At 48.5% G+C, this 22,678-nt stretch overlaps 1 protein-coding gene across 1 annotated transcript; it reads left to right on the top strand.

Annotated features, from left to right (window-relative positions):
- The first annotated feature begins 3,129 nt into the window (after positions 1-3,129).
- On the top strand, positions 3,130-8,312 carry PDX1 (pancreatic and duodenal homeobox 1). Its single transcript, XM_003270212.4, has 2 exons — positions 3,130-3,634; positions 7,315-8,312. The coding sequence occupies exons 1-2, from the start codon at positions 3,229-3,231 to the stop codon at positions 7,758-7,760; spliced, it is 852 nt and encodes a 283-aa protein (XP_003270260.2). The 5' UTR covers positions 3,130-3,228; the 3' UTR covers positions 7,761-8,312.
- Positions 8,313-22,678: the final 14,366 nt, after the last annotated feature.

Here is a 22,678-nt window from a genome sequence, read left to right as displayed (position 1 = left end):
ATCGTTTGCTTTACAGAATTTTCCAACTCAAGAAATAATTTAATTTTTATTTTCAACAGAGATTTAATTATAAAATGAATATAAATTCCATGTGCATTCATGATGTATACCTTGGAGTTAAGTGGGATTCATCTGTTTTTTTTTTTCATTTATAATGGGATGCAATGGCTTAAAAATCTTATCACCAAGCCAAATTCAGCCCTTAGCATGCCTCTGAAACCACCGAGGAAGACTTAGCCACTTACCAAGAACAAGGTAACCTGTGTTCTCCCGGGTGCAAACCGCGTCTCTGTGAAGGGAAAGGGGGAAGAGGGCCGACAAGGACCTCCAGTATCAGCGAGGACTATCAGGACGTCCTGCTAATAAACGACTTTTTCACTGTCCACACTTTAATTGGTTTACAGCCTTTTTTGTTTATTTATCCATAAGAGCTGCTGTTAAATGGCTCGGGAAGGTGCTCGCCTAATGGCTCGGTATCGCTGCCGGGCCTGTTGTGGGCGAGGCGGCTTGGAGGGGGCGCAGGCGTCAGCGGGGATTCAGAGCGGAAACGCATTTCGCCTGTAATGGACTCGGCGATTTTATGATTCCAGGAGCTAGATCCACTGGGAAGTACAACACACGACCTTACTCAGCGGAGGGTTCCGCTTGATGCGTTTTTATACGGCTGTACGTGATAAAATTCCAGATAACTTTGTCTCATCTAATAACAATAATAACAATAATAAATGGCTGTTTGACATTTGCTTCCTGGGTCCCTTCTATAGGTCGCAGGCAGCAGCAAATGCTAATTGTGAAAGTGAGAACGCGCCTCCATGGAACACTCCCGGTGCTCCCAGCCTCCTCCCCCACAGCCGCGGGTACCCAGGTTTTTGCCGGCGACCGCAACCGGCGGATTTGCTTTCTGCTGAGAGCCTCTTTTCTTTCTGCAGGGCCGAGCAAAAATATTAAATGGAAGCAAATGAAGCATCGAAATGGAGACCAATTTACAGAAATGTGCAATTAGTTGAGAAGTGCAAAGTAAACACTCCGAGGGTGGCAGGCTAGGCGGGGAGCAGGGGAGGGAGAGTGGGGCGCAGACTGAGTCCAGAGTGGGTGTCGGGGTGCCCAGGGAGGAGGGGAAGGGGGAGGAAAAGGAGGGGGAGGGGAAAAGTGGCCGATCTTTGTCCTGAGCGGAGCTTGCCGTCCGCTCATAACCGCGTCGCCAAGTCAACCCGCGGCGACTCAGCAGATTATCTCCAAGGGTCAACACGCCGCGGCCGGGCAACCCCCTCCAGCCTGCCCTCCTAATCGATGTGGTCACTCGCGGCCAGGGTGATAGGGTAGAGTTCTCCGCGGCAGCAGACAATGGACTCATTGACGCTGGCGCACAGAGATTAAGTGCGCGGGCCCCACGGCCTTTCACTCTCTGCCCCCACCAAGACTGCAGGTGGCACTTTTCCCTGAAGAAATCACCGAAACTCTCCCCGCCCGCCGCCTTGCTTACCTTGGCCTGTCTTCGGTGACAGCAAGGGCATCTACAAGCCAGGGAGCCACACATCAGAGCCACACACATGAGGCCACAGGCCGGGAAGCCACACACATGAGTTCTCACATATCGGAGCAAATGCTGAGACTATACCAGCCTCCCGCAAGAGAAGGAATCTGCAGAGAAGTCCACATTCCGGACTGGCTTTTTTGCCTTTTAATAAAAATAAAGAGTCCTTAGAATAGAGCACTCAATCCGCACTTAAAACACAAATATTTCCAGTAGGAAGAAAGAAATACATTAAGATCGACTCTCAAAGGTCTGGATGTTGGTGCGTTGTTTAGGAAAGGCGGTGCAGTGATTTTTCTCTTGCTTGGTTCTTTGTGGTTCAAGCTCTCTCTTGCTGAGATGTTTCTGCAAAGCTGTCTAGTTTTTCTAAAACCCTCGGTGGCGTTTCGAGAAACGTCCTCATTTCGGGAGTATCCAGTCAGAGGCTGGTCCAGCCTCCAGGCCTAGGGGATCATGCCCAGGCAGGGGGTTGGACGTCACCGCCACCCGGAGTTCATCCATCCGATCATCCATCCGCGGCAGTGGGTGCAGAAAAAGTGGTCCTGTTTAAGTCAGGACCCCAGAATGCCCAGAAGTTACTGAATGGTTTGAAGCCAAGCACAGACGTTATCATGGAAAATGCAGCGTTTTTATTTCTTTCTCTAAATATGTAACTCTTCCTCCACTTGCCCCTCTCCCGCTTGCGTTATTTCAATTGCAAGCAGAAGAGAGTGAGTGCTCTCCGCAGGCAAACTCCGCCAGGGTCCCGGCCCGTAGAGAGTCGTCAGGGGTCTGGAACCCCGGTGCCAACACCTGCCCCTGCCTCGCAGCCCCAAGAGGAAGGCCGCGTCTTTCCCCTTCGCTGTATTGGGAAGCTACGTTCCGGGTTGGCCAAATGGGCCCCAATTTTCCAGAACCAAAATTTGTAATACCCTTCAATTTTTAAAAAAAGAGTTTAAAAAGTCTCTGCGAATGCTTCAGAAGTTACCGTTTACACCCCAGAAGTACTTGTAGCACATCCACAAGTAAAAACACACAACGAATGCCAGAGTTTTGTGTGTTTTTTAACCGACATCTTGGTGGCTGTGAACAAACTTTATAAATAAAATAGAATCAAATCTTTCTGACCTAGACAGCTGGGTCTGCAAACCTTTTTTTTTTATCGTATTCCCCAACAGTTAAAAAAAAATAAAACCTCAACATGTCTCCTTGTAAACTACATCAATTAACAAACACACTATGTCCATTATCAAATATAATAGAAAAAATAGAGGAAAATAGAAAATAGAAAAATGTAGGAAAATAGAAACTTTTAAGCCACGGTGAAAATGTTTCTATAAATGAGTGGTTCTAATGTTTTCATGAGCGCCCACTTTGGAGAGCACTGCCAGCTGCCCGTTCAGGGGTGTGCAGCAAACTCAGCTGAGAGAGAAAATTGGAACGAAAGCAGGTGCTCGCAGGTACCTGGGCCTCGCCTATCAGTGCGGTCAGCCAGGCCAATCACGGCCCCCGGCTGAACCACGTGGGGCCCCGCAGAGCCTATGGCGCGGCGGCCGGCCCGCCGGTCCGCGCTGGCTGTGGGTTCCCTCTGAGATCAGTGCGGAGCTGTCAAAGCGAGCAGGAGTAGCGCCGGGAGTGGGAACGCCGCACAGTGCCAAGTCCCCGGCTCCCGCTCCCGACTCCTGGCTCCCGGTGCCCAATCCCGGGCCGCAGCCATGAACGGCGAGGAGCAGTACTACGCGGCCACGCAGCTTTACAAGGACCCATGCGCGTTCCAGCGAGGCCCGGCGCCGGAGTTCAGCGCCAGCCCCCCTGCGTGCCTGTACATGGGCCGCCAGCCCCCTCCGCCGCCGCCGCACCCGTTCCCTGGCGCCCTGGGCGCGCTGGAGCAGGGCAGCCCCCCGGACATCTCCCCGTACGAGGTGCCCCCCCTCGCCGACGACCCCGCGGTGGCGCACCTTCACCACCACCTCCCGGCTCAACTCGCGCTCCCCCACCCGCCCGCCGGGCCCTTCCCGGAGGGAACCGAGCCGGGCGTCCTGGAGGAGCCCAACCGCGTCCAGCTGCCTTTCCCATGGATGAAGTCTACCAAAGCTCACGCGTGGAAAGGCCAGTGGGCAGGTAAGCCTGGCTCCCCACCCCTTTTTCCTTTCCGGTTCTCACCTGGCCGCCTTACCTCCAAGTGCTCCCAGGAGACTTCTCTCTGTTCCCGGCACCTTGGATTATCCCGGGTCGGACTAAACTACATCAGGGAGCTACCGAGGCCATCCCTCACAGCAGTGCTTCTCTGGTCCAGTTTGAAGCGTCTTTCCCACCCAGCTCTCCTGGGAGCGTAAATTCCTTCCTTCCCTGTTCGCTGAGCCCATCTTCGCCCCAGGAGCCCGCGCTCCCAGCGCCATCCTTAGAGAGCCGAGGCTGAGTCCTGCTCAGGGCTTCGGACACTACAGATCCTCCTCGAGCAGGGCATCTGGGAACCCAGGACTCCTTGGTAGTCCACGTCGAGGAAGCCGAGTAGGGACAAGGGTGCCTCGGACCCAGGCCCCAGATCGCCTTTGGAGCCCCGGAGCCCCTCACTTCCCGCGCTTAGTTAAGGAAGGGCAGGCATCTAGAGGCACCAGGTAGGTGCAGAGAGGCAGGGAGGGAAAGGAAACTGCACCCAACCCCGCAGTGTCCGGCTGCCCTGGTTGGGGAAACAGGATAGGGGTAAAGAGGAAGGGACTGGGGCAAGGCGGAGGCTCACCGCGAGGCTGAAGGCCGGCCTCTCAACGTCAGAGCCTGGCAGCTAGGAGAGCAATCTCAGAAGCGAATTCGTTTTTCACCAACCGAAAGCAATTGAAGCTGTCTCCCCGCACTGCTTCCCAGGAAGTAATTTTTCAGAAGATGGGCGCTCCCTGCCTAGTTGGTGGGGAGGCGAGAGGCCTGGTTCCTGCGGCCCTCCGCGACGGCAGAGAACAGAAGGTCTTTCCTGGAGCCGGGAGCCGGAGGCACGGAGTAGCCCCCGGGTCATTCGCGGCCCCGCGCGAGAGGCGAGTTCTGGCGCGGCCTGTGTCGTCGCCGCTACTCACTGTCATCTCTGCCGTGCCTCAGCCACTTCTGGTCACACCTGCACCGCAAATAGTTGCCTTTTCCTTTCAACTGGCAGCCGGGGAGTAGGGGAAAACAGCTCGAGCCGGCGTTCCCCGGCCCACCCCGAAAATCCTCAGCGCCCATCTGCGAGGTCTGGCCAGCCCTGCCTGACACTGACCCCAGGCGCAGCCAGGAGGCGCTTTGTGCGGGAGAGGGAGGGGGATCCCAGCTCGCCTGGGGTCCACGGGACTCTCTTCTTCCTAGTTCACTTTCTTGCTAAGGCGAAGGTCCTGAGGCAGGACGAGGGCTGAACTGCGCTGCAGTCGTCCCTACCTCCAGCGAAACCCAGTTGACACGGGCGCCAGAAGCTGCCGCGGCGCCTCTGCGAACTTATCCAGCTCGCAGGGCCAGGGCCAAAGGCCTTGAAGTCTCCGGAAATGCGGGGTTCTTAGGAGGCGGGAAGACAGTCCCTCAAACAAAGGTGGGGGGCTCCCCGTCCTCACCCAGTTTTCTTCCAGGGCTGCCTCCCCTCCAGGCCTCTCTTCTGGCTTCCTAGGCCCCGGAGCTCCTGCTTTCCTACCCTGGGCCTTCCTCAGGAAATGGGCGACATCAGGGTCCCGAAAGAGGATTTGTGAGGTGGAGTAACTTCCCTATCCCAACCCAAGCGGTGATACCTCTGCTCTGGACGACTTGGGCTTAGGCTGACCCAAGAAGCCAGAAAGTAAAACCAGAAGGCAAATCAGTAGCCTTGGCGTGGGTTCGGGGACCCGAGGAGGGCGACACTCTCGGGCTTGAGTTGGCCCCAGGCCTTTGCTGGCGCCCTCTAACCCGCTGCATGCTCGACTCTCGGGGAAGGACACGACCTCCCCTCTCTTCCCCTGGAAGCCGTCTGCGGGGCCGGCTGCTATCCCCGCGTTCCTCTAGGGGAAACTTCGATGGAGTCGAAATTCAAAAATTGCAAACCCACCTGCCCCTGGGAAGAGCGAAGTGACGAAAGGGCTCTCACTGGCAGTACGAATCTGAATGCTAATGACAACAGAGGTTTTGAAAAACATTGACCCCCAAATGTTTCAGCAGCGCTGTCCAGCTGGCACCTAAATTACCTCACCCTGAGCCTTGGGGAAGGGCCCAGGCTCGGCGCCCTTGACTTTTTCCCACCATCCTCAACCTCCACCCCTGCCGCGTTGCACTGGGCACAGGTGCCCCGGGAATAGTGCACCCCAGGCAGTCTCTCCCTGAGCAGTCTCTCGCAGGGACTTCACGAAGCCCGCAGCCTAAGGCAGGAACCCAGAGACATGTGGGTTTAATGTAAGAACTTTGGAGAGCCCTTCAAAATGTTTATTGAAGGCCCGTCTGGCTTCTCTCCCAGGCGTGGGATGCCAGGTAGATTCGGGGATGTCCCCAGGGAGTAGAACTCTCCCTGGACTAGGGTCTTAGCCTCTGCTTCAGCTTCTGGCGCCTCTTCTCGACCTGGGGGGAAACCCAGTATGGTTCCATCGCGAAATTAACCCCGCCCCCAACACACACACACTCGCCTTTCAATTCCTTAAGGCTTAGCCAACATTCACAGGAGAAATGTCCCCTGCCTTTGCTCTAAGACAAGCCTCTCCTCGGAACTTTGGTGGAACTTCCCGCACCAGCGTCCACAGCCTGGGTGCAGTCAGTATTTTCCACAGAAAAGAAAAGATTGGGACCTGGCTGAGCGCAGCGGCAAACAGTGAATGTGGGTCTCCAACTTCCTGGGCCAGGGCGTCCTATTGCATCTTGGAGACACGAGAGGCTTGTTTCTGCACCACTACCCCCTCCTCCGTGGGGCTGTCAGTTCTGCAGCTGGGCTAGGGCCCCCTCAACACCTCTGAGGGCATTTGGGATCCAGGGCATAGAGTCTGGAGCTGCCAGAGTTCTGCTCTGCCAACGTGACCCCCAGAACAATATTCCTTCACTTCGCGGGTAGAAGTCCGGCTGAAGTTAAAACAATTATGGAGAATCTGCTGGCTCTCAGGTTGGGACTAACTACGATATAACTATAGAGAGAGGAAATACAAGGTCAGATATAACAAAATGTGTCACAGTCTCCATTAGCACAAAGATTTTCAAACTGCAGGTTGCACCCATTCGCCGGTCATAAAATCAATTTACAAGGTTGAAATTAGTATTTTTTAAACGAAATAGCAGATGACGGAGAAAAAAGTAGATAGCATCATACGTGGTAAACGTTTGTTTTATGTCCTTAAGATTTGTCAGTATAACTGACCTACAGTGTCCGTGTGTGAACTACACAACGATCCGAAGTGTATTTCTCACATTTGTGGGTCACCATCAGGAGGTTTTTTTAATCCCTGGATTAAAGGTGTTTTATTGCTTTTGTAGGATCTAGCCGGTTTAACTATCTATTACATACATTTAAATCAACATCAATCAGTTGATTAACACCCATTAAATGAGCGCATTCAAGGACCACTCATTGGCAGAGTCAAGCTTAGGCTCACGGCGAGAGCCGACTCGAGTTTGGTCTCCAGTGAAAAGGCTTCCTTTACTAGGAAGGGCTTGAGTTACTAGGGAAGGGCTTCGCGCGCCTACACTAGGCGCTGAAATGGGATGCTGGGGCTTGGTGGCTCCGGCGGGAGCAACTGGTAGGGCTAGGGCTCCCTGGCCCCCCTTGAAGGGGTTGGGCTGCGTGGGTGGGGGCTGTGCGGGGCTCCGGGGGCCACACTCACGCCCTGTGTCGCCCGCAGGCGGCGCCTACGCGGCGGAGCCGGAGGAGAACAAGCGGACGCGCACGGCCTACACGCGAGCACAGCTGCTAGAGCTGGAGAAGGAGTTCCTATTCAACAAGTACATCTCACGGCCGCGCCGGGTGGAACTGGCTGTCATGTTGAACTTGACCGAGAGACACATCAAGATCTGGTTCCAAAACCGCCGCATGAAGTGGAAAAAGGAGGAGGACAAGAAGCGCGGCGGCGGGACAGCGGTCGGGGGTGGCGGGGTCGCGGAGCCTGAGCAGGACTGCGCCGTTACCTCTGGCGAGGAGCTTCTGGCGCTGCCGCCGCCGCCGCCCCCCGGAGGTGCTGTGCCGCCCGCTGCCCCCGTTGCCGCCCGAGAGGGCCGCCTGCCGCCTGGCCTTAGCGCGTCGCCACAGCCCTCCAGCGTCGCGCCTCGGCGGCCGCAGGAACCGCGGTGAGAGGCAGGAGCTGCTCCTGGCTGAGCGGCTTCAACCACTCGCCAAGGAGGAGCAGAGGGCCTAGGAGGACCCCGGGCGTGGACCACCCGCCCTGGCAGTTGAATGGGGCGGCAATTGCGGGGCCCACCTTAGACCGAAGGGGACAACCCACTCTCTCAGGCGCATGTGCCAGTTGGGGCCCCGCGGGTAGATGCTGGCAGGCCTTCCGGAAGAAAAAGAGCCATTGGTTTCTGTAGTATTGGGGCCCTCTTTTAGTGATACCGGATTGGCGTTGTTTGTGGCTGTTGCGCACATCCCTGACCGCCTACAGCACTCCACCTTGGGACCTGTTTGGAGAAGCCGACTCTTCAAAGACAATGGAAACTGTACCATACACATTGGAAGGCTCCCTAACACACAGCGGGGAAGCTGGGCCGAGTGCCTTAATCTGCCCATCAAGCCATTCTTACTCGGGCGACCCCTTTAAGTTTAGAAATAATTGAAAGGAAATGTTTGAGTTTTCAAAGATCCCGTGAAATTGATGCCAGTGGAATACAGTGAGTCCTCCTCTTCCTCCTCCTCCTCTTCTTTTCCCTCCCCTTCCTCCTCCTCCTCTTCTTTTCCCTCCTCTTCCTCTTCCTCCTGCTCTCCTTTCCTGCCCCTCCTCTTGCTCCTCCTCTTTCTTCCTGACCTCTTTCTTTCTCCTCCTCCTCCTACCTCCCCTTCTTCTCCCTCCTCTTCCTCTTCTCTAGCTGCACACTTCACTACTGCACATCTTATAACTTGCACCCCTTTCTTCTGAAGAAGAGAACATCTTGCAAGGCAGGCGAGCAGCGGCAGGGCTGGCTTAGGAGCAGTGCAACAGTCCCTATGCCCCAGTTCCACACTGCTGGCAGGGAAGGCAAGGGGGCACAGGCCTGGATCTGGGGGTGAGGGAGAAAGATGGACCCCTGGGTGACCACTAAACCAAAGATATTCGGAACTTTCTATTTAGGATGTGGATGTAATTCCTGTTCCGAGGTAGAGGCTGTGCTGAAGACAAGCACAGTGGCCTGGTGCGCCTTGGAAACCAACAACTACTAGCCAGTGTGACCTTCACATCTTTAGAAATTATGAAAACGTATGTGATTGGACGGTTTGGAAAACCAGTTATCTTATTTAACATTTTAAAAATTACCTAACAGTTCTTTACAAACAGGTCTGTGCATCCCAGGTCTGTCTTCTTTTCAAGGTCTGGGCCTTGTGCTCAGGTTATGTTTGTGGGAAATGCTTAATAAATATGGATAATATGGGAAGAGATGAAAACTGATTCTCCTCACTTTGTTTCAAACCTTTCTGGCAGTGGGATGATTCGAATTCACTTTTAAAATTAAATTAGCGTGTTGTGTTTTGTTTTGGTTTTGTTTGAGAGGGTCTCATTCTGTCGTTCCCGGGTTCCTCTTTTTTTTCAGGGATTCTCCTACCTCAGCCTCCTGAGTAGCTGGTATTACAGGCGGACACCTCCACGCCCGGCTAATTTTTGTATTTTTAGTAGAGACAGGGTTTCGCCATGATGGGCAGGCGGATCAGTGTCTATTTTTTTCGGTACTAATCAGGGAAAACCAGGTAATTAAGAAATAGTGCACTTGAGTTTTGAGTTGGAGCACCCTGTGAGGGGATGAATATCCAGTTTTGTTTTATTTTTTTTTATTTTTTATTTTTTTGAGACGGAGTCTCGCTGTCGCCCAGGCTGGACTGCAGTGGCGCGATCTCGGCTCACTGCAAGCTCTGCCTCCCGGGTTCACACCATTCTCCTGCCTCAGCCTCCCGAGTAGCTGGGACTACAGGCGCCCGCCACCACGCCTGGCTAATTTTTTGTATTTCTAGTAGAGACGGGGTTTCACTGTGTTAGCCAGGATGGTCTGGATCTCCTGACCTCCTGATCCGCCCGCCTCGGCCTCCCAAAGTGCTGGGATTACAGGCGTGAGCCACCGCGCCCGACTTTCTCAGGTAATATAGCCTAGAGCGTGGGAGACAGCTCGGAGTACTGCTGGCCAATACTGCATCCTGGCAGAGCCAAGCGCCGCCCAGCTGACGCCTCAGTGCTGCGGGTGGTGAAACCCGCCGCTGGCTCCCACCATGATCAGGTCTCCTCTTTCCTCCCAAAGCTGAGGACGCAGGCGAGGCCGTTTTCCGTGACCCTTCCAAAAGAAGCGTTGTTTTGGATGAGTCTCCGTCCACGGAGGCCGAGGGCCAAAAGTGTCTTATGTTAGAGGCAAAGATGCTCGGATTTAGAGGGGTTCCAACCCCTAGGACCACTCTGCTCTTCCCTGCAGGAAGCTCTCAGATGGGCGCCTTAGCCCGGTGGTGCACCCGACGGCCCTCCCGGCGCTCCCTGTGCTCAGTACCAGTACCTCACTCCCAGGAGTCGCTGCTTTTCTTTTACTTTTTGCAAAGATAGACGCTGTTTGTTGTTGCCGTTTTGTTTTGTTTTATTGGAGAGAGATATCGAGTCCCTCGGGATAAAATTAAGTCCCTTGGATCAGAAAGGGGAACTTGCGCATCCTTGAGAGTGCTCTTCCCTTGCGGTTCTCCACACCCGCCTGGGCTCTGGGGTGGGGCAAATCTGCTCTCGCATCCCTGGTCCCTCAAATATTGGCCCAGCCCGAAGTCCTGATAAAATGATTCGAACTCTCAGTGACTCAGTTTCCTCATCCAGAAAGTGGAGGCAAATACTACTTCATGGAGTTGCTGTGAGGTTTAAACCAAGAAATACATGTAAAATGCTAATTCGGCATCTAGGAATCCCTCCACAAATAGTAGCTATTGTTTTAGGCTGTCATCGTCTTCGTCGTCAGAGGCAATTGGGAGCTGCTGTTGTAGAGTTTCTAAAGTTCCCCACCAGTCCCCCTGCAGCCCCTCTCCTCTGGCAAACCCCCACACTGTCGCTGTTGATATGAGTTTTATTCCTCTACCCACTGATCTTTGCCGAACACTGCCTAGTTTCAGGACGCCCTTCCTCATAAATAAACTCCCTAGGTTTTCCACAGCAAACTTCACCAGGCAAAGAACTGAAGATCCGCCGACCAGTTAGTTGGTGGAGGCGCAGAAACTTGTCCTCGGGCCCCACGCAGAAGCCGCCGCCCTCTCCGAGGCTGCGGCCCCGACTTCGCTCTGCGAATTGAGCCAGCCGCTGCTTGTCCGCGAGGTCCGAGGGTTTGCCAAGGAGAGCAGAAGAGGCACAGGCTGCCTGAGACTGGTCTTCGGGCAGCCGAGGGTGCGGGATGACTCGGGCAGGGGTGTGGCCTCCGACTGACCAGGGTTGGGCCCGGGATCAGAGCTTTGCTTGGAAGTTCTCTGGGTGGCAGAGACTCGGGCAACCGGAGCCTGTGCCTCCCGCGGGGAAGAGCTCGGACTCCGGAGGTCGCGCCGCCTTGGGCTTGAATTCAGTCCTTCCTTACTACTGGTGGCTTTGCTTACATCATTTAACTCTTCATTTCCTCGTCTATACAGTGGGCTCATAAGGAGGCGGTAAGGAGATGATGATGTCTTTGAAGAGTTTAGGACAGGACCTGGTGTCTCCCTTACGCCTGGTGGGGGTGGCGGAGGTGATGCGTTGTTAACAGGAGAAACAGACCTTCCAGGGAGGCCCAGGGAGGCAGCGGAGAGCGAAGTCCTGCTCGGCGGAGAGACCTCGAGGAGGGTATGGGGAAAGGAATGAATGCCGCGGAGCGCCCCTCTGGGCTCCACCCGAGCCTCGGAGGCGGGACGGCGGGCTCCGTCCCGACCCCTTAGGCAGCTGGACCGATACCTCCTGGATCAGACCCCCACAGGGAGACTCGCGTGGGGCCCGATATGTGTAGTTCAAACTCTGAGCGGCCACCCTCAGGCAACTGGCCAGTGGATGCGAATCGTGGGCCCTGAGGGGCGAGGGCGCTCGGAACTGCATGCCTGTGCACGGTGCCGGGCTCTCCAGAGTGAGGGGGCCGTAAGGAGATCTCCAAGGACGCCGAAAAAAGCAGCCAGTTGGGCTTCGGGAAAGACTTCTCTGCAAAGGAAGTGATCTGGTCCCAGAACTCCAGGGTTGACCCCAGTACCTGACTTCTCCGGGAGCTGTCAGCTTCCCTCTGTTCTTCGGGCTTGGCGCGCTCCTCTCATAATGGACAGACACCAGTGGCCTTCAAAAGGTCTGGGGTGGGGGAACGGAGGAAGTGGCCTTGGGTGCAGAGGAAGAGCAGAGCTCCTGCCTACGCTGAACGCGGTTAGCCCCGCACAAGTGCGCGCTGGCTCGACATAATGCGCTCCAGAGCCGGCAGGACAGCCCGACCCTGCTCACCCCGAGGAGAAATCCAACAGCGCAGCCTCCTGCACCTCCTTGCCCCAAAGACTGTCCGAGCTGGAGCCACAAGCCCTCCATTCCTCTTGGAATCTTCAACCCCAAGGTAAGGTAAGTTCACCGAGCGCCGCCCAGCCATGCGCGCGATCCGGGGGTGGGGGTCACGCGCGGAGACCCTACTGAGCGCTCCGTGCGCGCCCCCATCTCTCAGATCGTGTTCCTGGCTCTGTCGAAGCCGCTGAGTCCCGCGATTCGGGAAATCCGGCACTTGTTTCTCACCATACACCATCACGTGGAAATAATTGAAAATGGGAACCCGGGTGGAGTATCTGGGAGAGCACGCTTGTGCAGAGGGGCCTGAGCTATGGGACTTCCTCCAGGGCCCTCTGTTTCCTGCCGGCGTAGGGGACTCGTAGTGTCGGATCGCATAGTGCCAAAAAATAGTGCATGGGAAACAAACAAAAAACACCTCTCATTTTCTTCCGCAATATAGTTTTTCCTGTAGGTGGGCTAACATAGTACTTGAAGAAGTTCTCACCTTGAAAAGCTAAATCCATACCATACAATATCTGAGAGCTGATGATGTTTTCGGGTCATGCATATTGTTTTTAACAGGGCTGATGTCCATAAATAACTTGCTCTTCGCTCCAGTACTGGGGCGTGAACGCATTCAGCAACATATGTTGGATTCCTGCTTTGTTGCGGCACGCAGGAAGCCTCACAGTGCTTGCCCTGGAAGCACTCACAGTTTTTACAAGACAAATCACATCTTCCCACTTGATGGTCAATACCGTCATGGAGATTGAATTGATTATCAGTGACTGAATTTACCAGAGTAAATAGAAGTCACTATGATTCCCCAAAATGAATGCTCCTTTTGAACAAGGGCTGTTTTCATTTCTTAATTTTGGCCTCCTTAGTCTAGCACTGCCACCCTCTCCATATCCTCTCCTTCAACCAGTTCAGTTCAATCCATTTAAGTTTGACTGAAATTTAAGTATTGTACTTTCCTTTTCAAATTGGTGAAATCTACCTGTTCTATTTCCATCTCCCCACCACCCATTCTCTCTCTCATTCTCTCTCTCTGTCTCTCTCTCTGTCTGCTCTCTCTCTCTGTAGGTGTGGTTTGTGTCTGAGGGTGAGTCTCCCTATCTCTGTGTTTCTGAGGATGCCTGTGTAACCTATGTGCCTATGTGTGTTTGTGTGCATGGGTTTAGGGTGGTCTTATGTGGGTTGCCATGGTGATAATGATCAGGTGTATCTAGGGACCAAGGAAACCTTCCTATATACTTTTTATTTTATGTGTGTATTTATTTACTTGTTTATTTATTTTTGCGATGGAGTCTTACTCTGCCGCTCAGGCTAGAGTGCAGTGGCGCGATCTCGGGTCACTACAACCTCCATCTCCCAGGTTCAAGTGATTCTCCTGCCTCAGCTTCCCGGGTAGCTGGGATTACAGGCACCAGCCTCCATGCCTGGTGAATTTTTGTATTTTAGTACAGATGGGGTTTCGACGCATTGACCAGGCTGGTCTTGAACTCCTGACCTCAAGTGATCCACCCACCTTGGCCTCCCAAAGTGCTTGGATTACAGCACAGCCATCTCACAGGTGTCTGATGACATTGCTGATGATGAAAACTGTCCGCTCAGGTCACTGTCTCAATTCTTCGGGTTGGCACAACGTTAGAAGGCAAGAAGTGCTGTCTTTAGAGTAACACAAAGTTGAAACTTTGGTAGAAGCTGACAGATTGCTAAAGTACTACCATAAGGAACTTTAAAATCTTCTCTTTCTAAAAAAGAAGTTCACAGCTATGGTATTTCATGACTTCAACAAATTTACCTATAAAGCCTCCTGAAAATTAAGTAATTACAAATGTCAGAAGAAGGAAGTTCCGGGTTGATATCGAATCAAGCTTTACTCCAAGCCAGCTCTAACAGGCTAGATGTGGGAACAATAAACCTAATGGGAAACTGAGGCAGGGCAGCAGGAAGCAGAAGGCCTCCTTGCAAAAGAAATGGGAATGATGCATCCTCTTATCTGGCAGCCAGCCATCAAGAAATTGCTTCCCATGGTCAATTTGAGCAGTGGGAAGAGACTGACAGGAAACACTGGGTAGGAAGGGGAGGTCAAGGTCTGCAGATAATAGCAGCTACAAATAGGTGATTTCAGAGTGAAAGTGGCTGGTTGAAAGGGATGAGGCTCATAGGCTACCTAGTGATAACCTGTCAATGCCAGATTCCCATATTAAAGTATGGTATATTTACACATCTGTAAGATGGAATGCGCATGATAAAATTATATTCTTTTCAGGTGTGGTGGCTCATACCTGTAATCCCAGCACTTTGGGAGGCCAAGGTGGGAGGATCACCTGAGGTCGGGAGTCCGAGACCAACCTGACCAACACAGAGAAACTCTGTCTCTACTAAAAATACAAAATTAGCTGGGCGTGGTGGTGCATGCCTGTAATCCCAGCTACTCAGGAGACTGAGGCAGGAGAATCGCTTGAACCTGGGAGGCAGAGGTTGCAGTGAGCCGAGATTGTGCCACTGCACTCCAGCCTGGGCTACAAAAGTGAAACTCTGCCTCAAAAAAACAATTATATTCCTGATGTTTCATTAAAATTATTTCCTCTGTAAATGAGATCCCATGGCTTTTGAAAGCATAAATAGCTCTAACTTTAAGCAGTATTCTATCATTCAACTTCAAGTTGAACACCTTGGAGTCCTTCCCTGAACATAGAGCATATAGAAACCTTAAATATATGCCATATCATCAGCACGCATTCAAGATTCTTGTCTACATTGTGGAATACCCTGAAATCTCACTTCTATGATAATTACACACCTAAAAAGTGTAAAGAACCTGATCTGATCACCACACATAATATGGAGTAAAACATCACTATGTACCCCATGTATATTTACAAGTTCTACTTGTCAATTTAAAAAAATTTACGTGTAACAATATTTTTGCTGTTAATTATTTACATCATTGAATAAATTCTATCTCTCCTCTTTCAGAATTCTCAATGAGCCTGATTTCCAAAGGTATGACATTTTGAAAAGTCATTTCTCTTATTTACACATGCTCTTAGAAAATTCAGAAGTTCCACACTTCTAAATCTGTCTGGAAATACTGCTAATTTGAAATCGACATATTACATGGACTTATTTCCAGATCATAGTTCTAGAAACAAACAAACAAAATGTACAAAATAAGGCCGGGTACGGTGGCTCATGCCTGTAATCCCAGCACTTTGGGAGGCCGAGGTGGGTAGATCACAAGGTCAGGAGTTCGAGACCAGCCTGGTCAATATGGTGAAACCCTGAAATCCCGTCTCTACTAAAAATACAAAAATTAGCCAGGCCTAGTGGCAGCTACTTAGGAGTAGTCCCAGCTACTTAGGAGGCTGAGGCAGGAGAATCGCTTGAACCTGGGAGGCAGAGGTTGCAGTGAGCCAAGATCACGTCACTGCACTCCAGCCTGGGCCACAAATCGAGACTCCACCTCAAAAAACAAAAAAAAAAGTACAAAATAGAGTTGGGCAAGGTGGCTCATGCCTGTAATCCTAATACTCTGAAAGGCTGAGGAAAGAGGATTGCTTGAGCCTAGGAGTTTAGGACTATGATTGTAGTGAGGTATGATTGTGCCACTGCACTCCAGCTTGGGTGACAGAGCAATACCTTGTCTCTAAATAAAGCATTTTTAAATGTTCAAAATAATCTCTAAGAAATAAAAAATTGGCCGGCACGGTGGCTAATGCCTGTAATCCCAGCACTTTGGGAGGCTGAGGTGGGCGGATCACTTGAGGTCAGGAGTTTGGGACCAGCCTGAGCAACATGGTGAAACCCTGTCTCCACTAAAAATACAAAAATTAGTCAGGCGTGGTGGCGAACACCTGTAGTCCCTGCTAGTAGGGAGGCTGAGGCAGGAGAATCGCTTGAACCCGGAGAGGTTGCAGTGAACCAAGATCGCACCACTGCACTCCAGCCTAGGCAACAAGAGTGACACTCCATCTCAAAAAATAATAAATAAATAAATAAACAAATAAATAAACAAACAAACAAATAGAAAATATTATATAATTGGATTTATTGCAATCAATGAATGTGTGGCTTATTTTTATTTAATATTGAAAGACTATGTTTCTAGGCCAGAAGGACAGGAGAGTGGATAATTTCTCCTGTGGATGATTGGGCCTTTCCACAGAAACACAAACAGAGATTGTATAAAGCACAAGCCATTGTTCATGCTACCATTTGTCCTCCAGTCCAGTGGAGGAGAAAAGGAACAATCCCTGGCCAAATGTGCAAATTGAAAGTGCTGTTTCTCACTACCTTGGGCGGGGTTTAGCTTTCGGTTTTGTGTTCCCTATTTAATGCCCTTCTGAACTAGGGCAAATAACTTGATCCATTTGAGCTTGTCTACTCCCCTGCAAATTAGGGATAATCCCATCTCATGTGACTATTGTGAGAGTTAAGTAAGATAAGGTATGTGAAGAGCACATACTTGGGTGAGTGGAAACCTTTATTTTTATTTATTAGGTACAAGGTCTCACTCTGTTGCCCAGGCTTGAGTGCAGTGGTGTGGTCCTATGATCTCACTGTAGCCTCAAACTCCTGAGCTCAAAACAATCTTCCCACCTCAGCCCCACAAGTAGCTGAGACTGCAGGCACGTTCTACCAAGCCCAGCTTTTTACATTTTTTTTTAGACATAGGGGTCTTGCTAAGTTACCCAGGCTAGTCTCAAACTCCTGGGCTTGAGCAATCCCCTTGCCCTGGCCTCCTGTGGCTGGGATTGCAGGTGAGAGCCACCTCACCTGGCTGAGTGCCACCTCACCTGGCTGAGTGGAGCCCTGTAAAAGGATGTGGTTTTTCCAGAAGCTGAGGTCTTTCTTGCCCTACTAAATCACAGACAGCTCTTTGCTCAATGGACCTCAGGGGAGGCAACAACTACCACACCAATTAGATGCATGCCCTTTTCCCTGGAGCCCTGGAGTCCTCCCTCAGATGGGGACAGCTAGGTCTTGTCCTGGCTCTTCACAAGAGAATTTCTGGACTGCAAAGTCACAGTGAATTTGACCAGGTATGAGCAAAAATAAGCCACCACTGTATAAAGCAGAGACGCAAAAGTCAGCTGTACTGACTGAAGTCACATGTCAAACAGCATTGATACCGACATGCAACTAGCTTTACTTGTAAGGCACAAGCATTTCAGCCAATTTAAGGATAGTCTGATGACCAAAGATAGAAAGTCTCTTGACAAAGTAGAATTTTTTTAGGGATCTCTAGCCCCACACTCAAAGAACAGGAGATTGTTCCAAGACCTTCTTAATAAGTCATTTCCCTAGATGTTACTATATTGTTTAGTATTAATATATATTTATATATAATATATATTATATATCATGTATCATTGTACATGATATATATTATATATTATACATATTATATATTATACATATTATTATACATAATATATTATATATAATATACAGAATATATTATATATTATGTATAATATATATAATATATTATACATTATATATTATATAATGTATAATATATTATGTATAATATAATATATAATATATTATGTATAATATATTATATATTATATAAAATATACTATGTACAATATATAATATATATTATATAAAATATACTATGTATAATATATTATATATTATATATTATTATATATTATATTATTATATATAATATTATATATTATTATAATATATTTTATATAATATATATTATATATTATGTATAATATATTATATATAATATATATTATGTATAATATATTATACATAATATATATAATAATATATTATGTATAATATATTATATATAATATATATTATGTATAATATATTATACATAATATATATAATAATATATTATGTATAAAATATTATATATTTTCAAAAAGTAGGTTGCAACTGATTAGTCAAGAAAGTCAATTTAGCCAGGCTCAGTGGTTCACACTTGTAATCCCAGCACTTTGGGAGGCCGAGGCACTTAAGGTCAGGAGTTTGAGAGCAGCCTGGCCAACATGGTGAAACCCCGTCTCTACAAAAAATACAAAAAAAATTACCTGGGCATAGTGGCGCACACCTGTAATCCCAGATACTCAGGAGGCTGAAACAGAAGAATCGCTTGAAACCAGGAGGTGAAGGTTGCAGTGAGCCAGGATCACTCCAGCCTGGGCAACAGAGGGAGACTCCATCTCAAAAAAAAAAAAAAAAGTCAGTTTAGTGGTTTGTAACCAGATTTGTATTTTATATATATATATATTTATTTATTTATTTATTTATTTATTATATGAATATATATATTTATTTATTATATATATAAAATATATATATGGAACCCAAGATGTTTTGACATTCTATTCTGCCATCCCTAAGTGCTGTGGACCTCCGTAGTGCCTTAGAGCACTCCACCCAATACACTTACTTTCTCAGCAGCAGGGGAGAAGAGACAAATCAGAAGGATATGCATCTATGGTAGACAGAATAATGGTCCCTGAAAAGTTGAAAGGTGTCTACATTGCAATTCCTGAAACCTGTGTCTATGTTCCCTTACAGGGCAAAAGGGATTTTTACAGATGTAATTAGATTAGGTACTTAAAATAAACAGATTATTCTAGATTATCCTTGTAGGCCCAATCTAATCATACAAGTCCTTGAAAGCAAATAACTTTCTCTAGCTAGAATTCAAGAGCTACAGCAGAAAGAAAAGTTGAACAGATTCCAAATATGAGGAGGCTTTACTGAGCCATTGCTGCCTCTGAGATGAGGGGGTCCATTGACAAGGACCCAAGAGAGGCTGGTAAGAGCTAACGACCACCCCCAGGTGGCAGCCAGCAAGGAAACTGGGGGCAACCACAAGGACCTGGCCTCTCCAACACTGGACCAAAGAAACTGCTGAGCCAAGGGAGATGTTGACGGACAGAAACAGTGAAATAATAAATTTCATAACCCTAGAAGAAAACCTAGGCAATACCATTCAAGACATAGGCATGAGCAAGGATTTCATGACTAAAACACCAAAAGCAATGGCAACAAAAACCAAAATAGACAAATGGGATCTAATTAAACAGAAGAGCTCCTGCACAGCAAAAAAAACTACCATCAGAGTGAAAAGGCAACCTACAGAATGGGAGAAAATTTTGCAATCTACTCATCTGACAAAGGGCTAATATCCAGAATCTACAAAGAACTTAAACAAATTTACAAGAAAAAAACTAACAACCCCATCAAAAAGAGGGCAAAGGATATGAACAGACGCTCTCAAAAGAAGACATTTATGCAGCCAACAGACACTTGAAAAAATGCTCATCATCACTGGTCATCAGAGAAATGCAAATCAAAACCACAATGAGATACTATCTCACACCAGTTAGAACGGCGATCATTAAAAAGTCAGGAAACAACAGATGCTGGAGAGGATGTGGAGAAACAGGAACGTTTTTACACTGTTGGTGGGAGTGTAAATTAGTTCACCCATTGTGGAAGACAGTGTGGCCATTCCTCAAGGATCTAGAACTAGAAATACCATTTGACCCAACTGGGGTATTACCGGGTATATACCCGAAGGATTATAAATAATGCTACTATAAAGACACGTGCACACATATGTTTATTGCAGCACTATTCACAATAGCAAAGACTTGGAACCAACCCAAATGTCCATCAATGATAGACTGGATTAAGAAAATGTGGCACATATACACCATGGAATACTATGCAGCCATAAAAAGGATGAGTTCATGTCCTTTGCCGGGACATGGATGAAACTGGAAACCATCATTCTCAGCAAACTATCACAAGGACAGAACACCAAACACCACATGTTCTCACTCATAGGTGGGAACTGAACAATGAGAACACTTGGACACAGGGTGGGGAACATCAAACACTGGGGCCTGTCGGGGGGGTTGGGGGGCTGGGGAAGGGATAGCATTAGGAGAAGTATCTAATGTAAATGACAAGTTGATGGGTGCAGCAAACCAACATGGCACATGTATACCTATGTAACAAACCTGCACACTGTGCACATGTACCCTAGAACTTAAAGTATAATAATAAAATAAAAATGAAAAAAATAAATTTTGTGTTGCTGCATTTGTGGTGATTCGTAATTGCAGCAATTAAAATGAATATAGTTTCCTTTACTTGAATGACACTTTCAGAAGTTACACCATGCCTGCTTACACCTCATTCACAGAACGTAGCTGCATGAAAGCATCTAGCTGCACAGCAGGTGGGAAAATGTAGCCTTTATTTTGGACAACCATTTGTCTAATGAAAAATGGGAGGAAGTACATCACTAAAAAGGGAAGGGTCCAGTGGATACTGGGGACAACTAGCAGCCTCCATGACAGTTACCAAGGATCTGTATAAAAAATTGTTCTAATAGGCAGGGCGTGGCGGCTCACGCCTGTAATCCCAGCACTTTGGGAGGCCAAGGCGGGCAGATCACTTGAGGTCAGAAATTCGAGACCAGCCTGGCCGACATGGTGAAACCCCGTCTCTACTAAAAATACAAAATTAGCCGGGCGTGGTGGCACATGCCTGTAATGCCAACTACTTGGGCGGCTGAGGCGGGAGAATCACTTGAACCCGGGAGGCAGAGGTTGCGATGAGCCGAGATCGCGCCATTACACTCCAGCCTGGGTGACAGAGCAGGACATCATCTTAAAAGAAAAAAAAAATTGTCATAATAATCTGGTGTTTTCTGAAAAGCCACAGATGAAAACAATACTCATTATTATACAACAGCCATATGTGAAGCCCATGTCCTGGAATTTAATTCTAGAAGGAAGTTTGTTCAGACAAACTTGTGTGCTTTCATCAAACAATGTGCATTATACAACATCCAGTGTTAGCCTTGTCTATCAGACAACTCTGAACTAAAGTTAGTATTCAATTAACACTCAACTATGTGTCTCATCCTAGCATAGGCTATTGAGGAAGGCTGAGATTTTCAATCAGAAACATTGGCTTCCAGTTCTGCATTGACCATTCATGCCCCTTCTGAACTAGGGCAAGTGACTTAGTATCTTTGACCCTCTATTTTTCTTATTAGTCAATTGGGAGAAATATCAACCTCATAGGATTGTTGTGAAGGTTAAATAAGGTATGTGAAAGGTATTTTTGAGGTGAAAAAGAGCCCTATACATGTATTTATAGAATTAAAACATATAACATTTATACACTGATATGAAATGTATAAAACATTGGATCTTCCCTTCCTCTAAGTCAGTGTTTTTCAAACAGTAGGTTGCAACTGATTAGTCAATGAAGTCAATTTAGTGGGTTATTACCAGATTTTTTTAAGTTAGACAAAACATAATAGAAAATATCAGAGTGCATTACCCACAGTGAGGATAAAGATTGCTTCATGTAACTTTTTTTAGTTATACATGTATATGCCTAACAGATCAAAATATAAACTATATTTTGACTTTGTAACTTTGTTAGAAAGTTTTGAAAACACCGCTTTAAAAACACTGCTTGGAATGGTGTGATCTTCATTTTATCTGTGTTAAACATTTGGTTTTTTGTTTTGTTTTGTTTTTAGTGCTCTATTCATCATGTGCTTTTATTAGAAACCAACTCACATCTATTTTGGAGAGAGAAAGTTGAGCTAGGAGAGAGAGAGAGAGACTGAGGGCCGGGGTAAAACTCACGTTAAATACTTTTCAAACAAGGTATAATTGTTAAACTTTTTTTTTTTTTTTCGAGACAGAATCTCACTCTGTCACCTAGACTGGACTGCAGTGGTGCAATCTCAGCTCACTGCAGCCTCTGCCTCCCGAGTTCAAGTGATTCTCTTGCCTCAGCCTCCCGAATAGCTGGGACTACAGGCACACGCCACCGCGCCTGGCTAATTTTTTGTATTTTCAGTAGAGAAGGGGTTTCACCGTGTTAGCCAGGATGGTCTCGATCTCCTGACCTCGTGATCTGCCCTCCTCGGCCTCCCAAAGTGCCGGACTACAGGTGTGAGCCACCGCGCCCAACCTGATTGTTAAACTCTTAATCTCAGCCTCAGAGTCAGTCTTCCACTCTTTGTGCTGCTGGAGGTGGGCTGAGGCGCTGAAAATGACATTCTCCTTTGGCAACGGGCTATTGGTCAGGCTCTGCTACTCAGCACGGGCCAGGAGGGAGGTTTCAAGGTGCAAGGCCAGTGGAAGAACTTGTTTCTTCCTTTCTGCTTCCAGTTCGCTTCAGCTGCGAGCCAGGCCATGCTTCTCCCGGTAGTGGCAATTTATTCCATTAGCAGCAGTTTATTCTGGTTTGCAGTTTCTTCAGAATCGGCACCACCTCAAAGATACCAACACCAGTTGGCCAGCAACCCCTTTTCAGGGGTGTGATTCCCAGCTCTGTGGAGCCCCTCCTTCAATCTTCTACATTTTCATATTTACAGCCTCTTTATTTTGTTGCCTCAGCCCTGGGGGCTGGTAGCTGCATTTTGCAATTACTCCCTGATGCCTTAGTACAAGCTTGTCCAATCCCTGGCCGTGGCCACATGTGGCCCAGGACAGCTTTGGATGTGGCCCAATACAAATTTGTAACTTTCTTATAACATTATGAGATTTTTTTGCAATTT

This window comes from Nomascus leucogenys, chromosome 9 (genome assembly GCF_006542625.1).
Source record: "Nomascus leucogenys isolate Asia chromosome 9, Asia_NLE_v1, whole genome shotgun sequence".
NCBI lineage: Eukaryota > Metazoa > Chordata > Mammalia > Primates > Hylobatidae > Nomascus > Nomascus leucogenys.
Note: the sequence above shows the minus strand (reverse complement) of the source record. Positions and strands in the feature narration are given on the sequence as shown.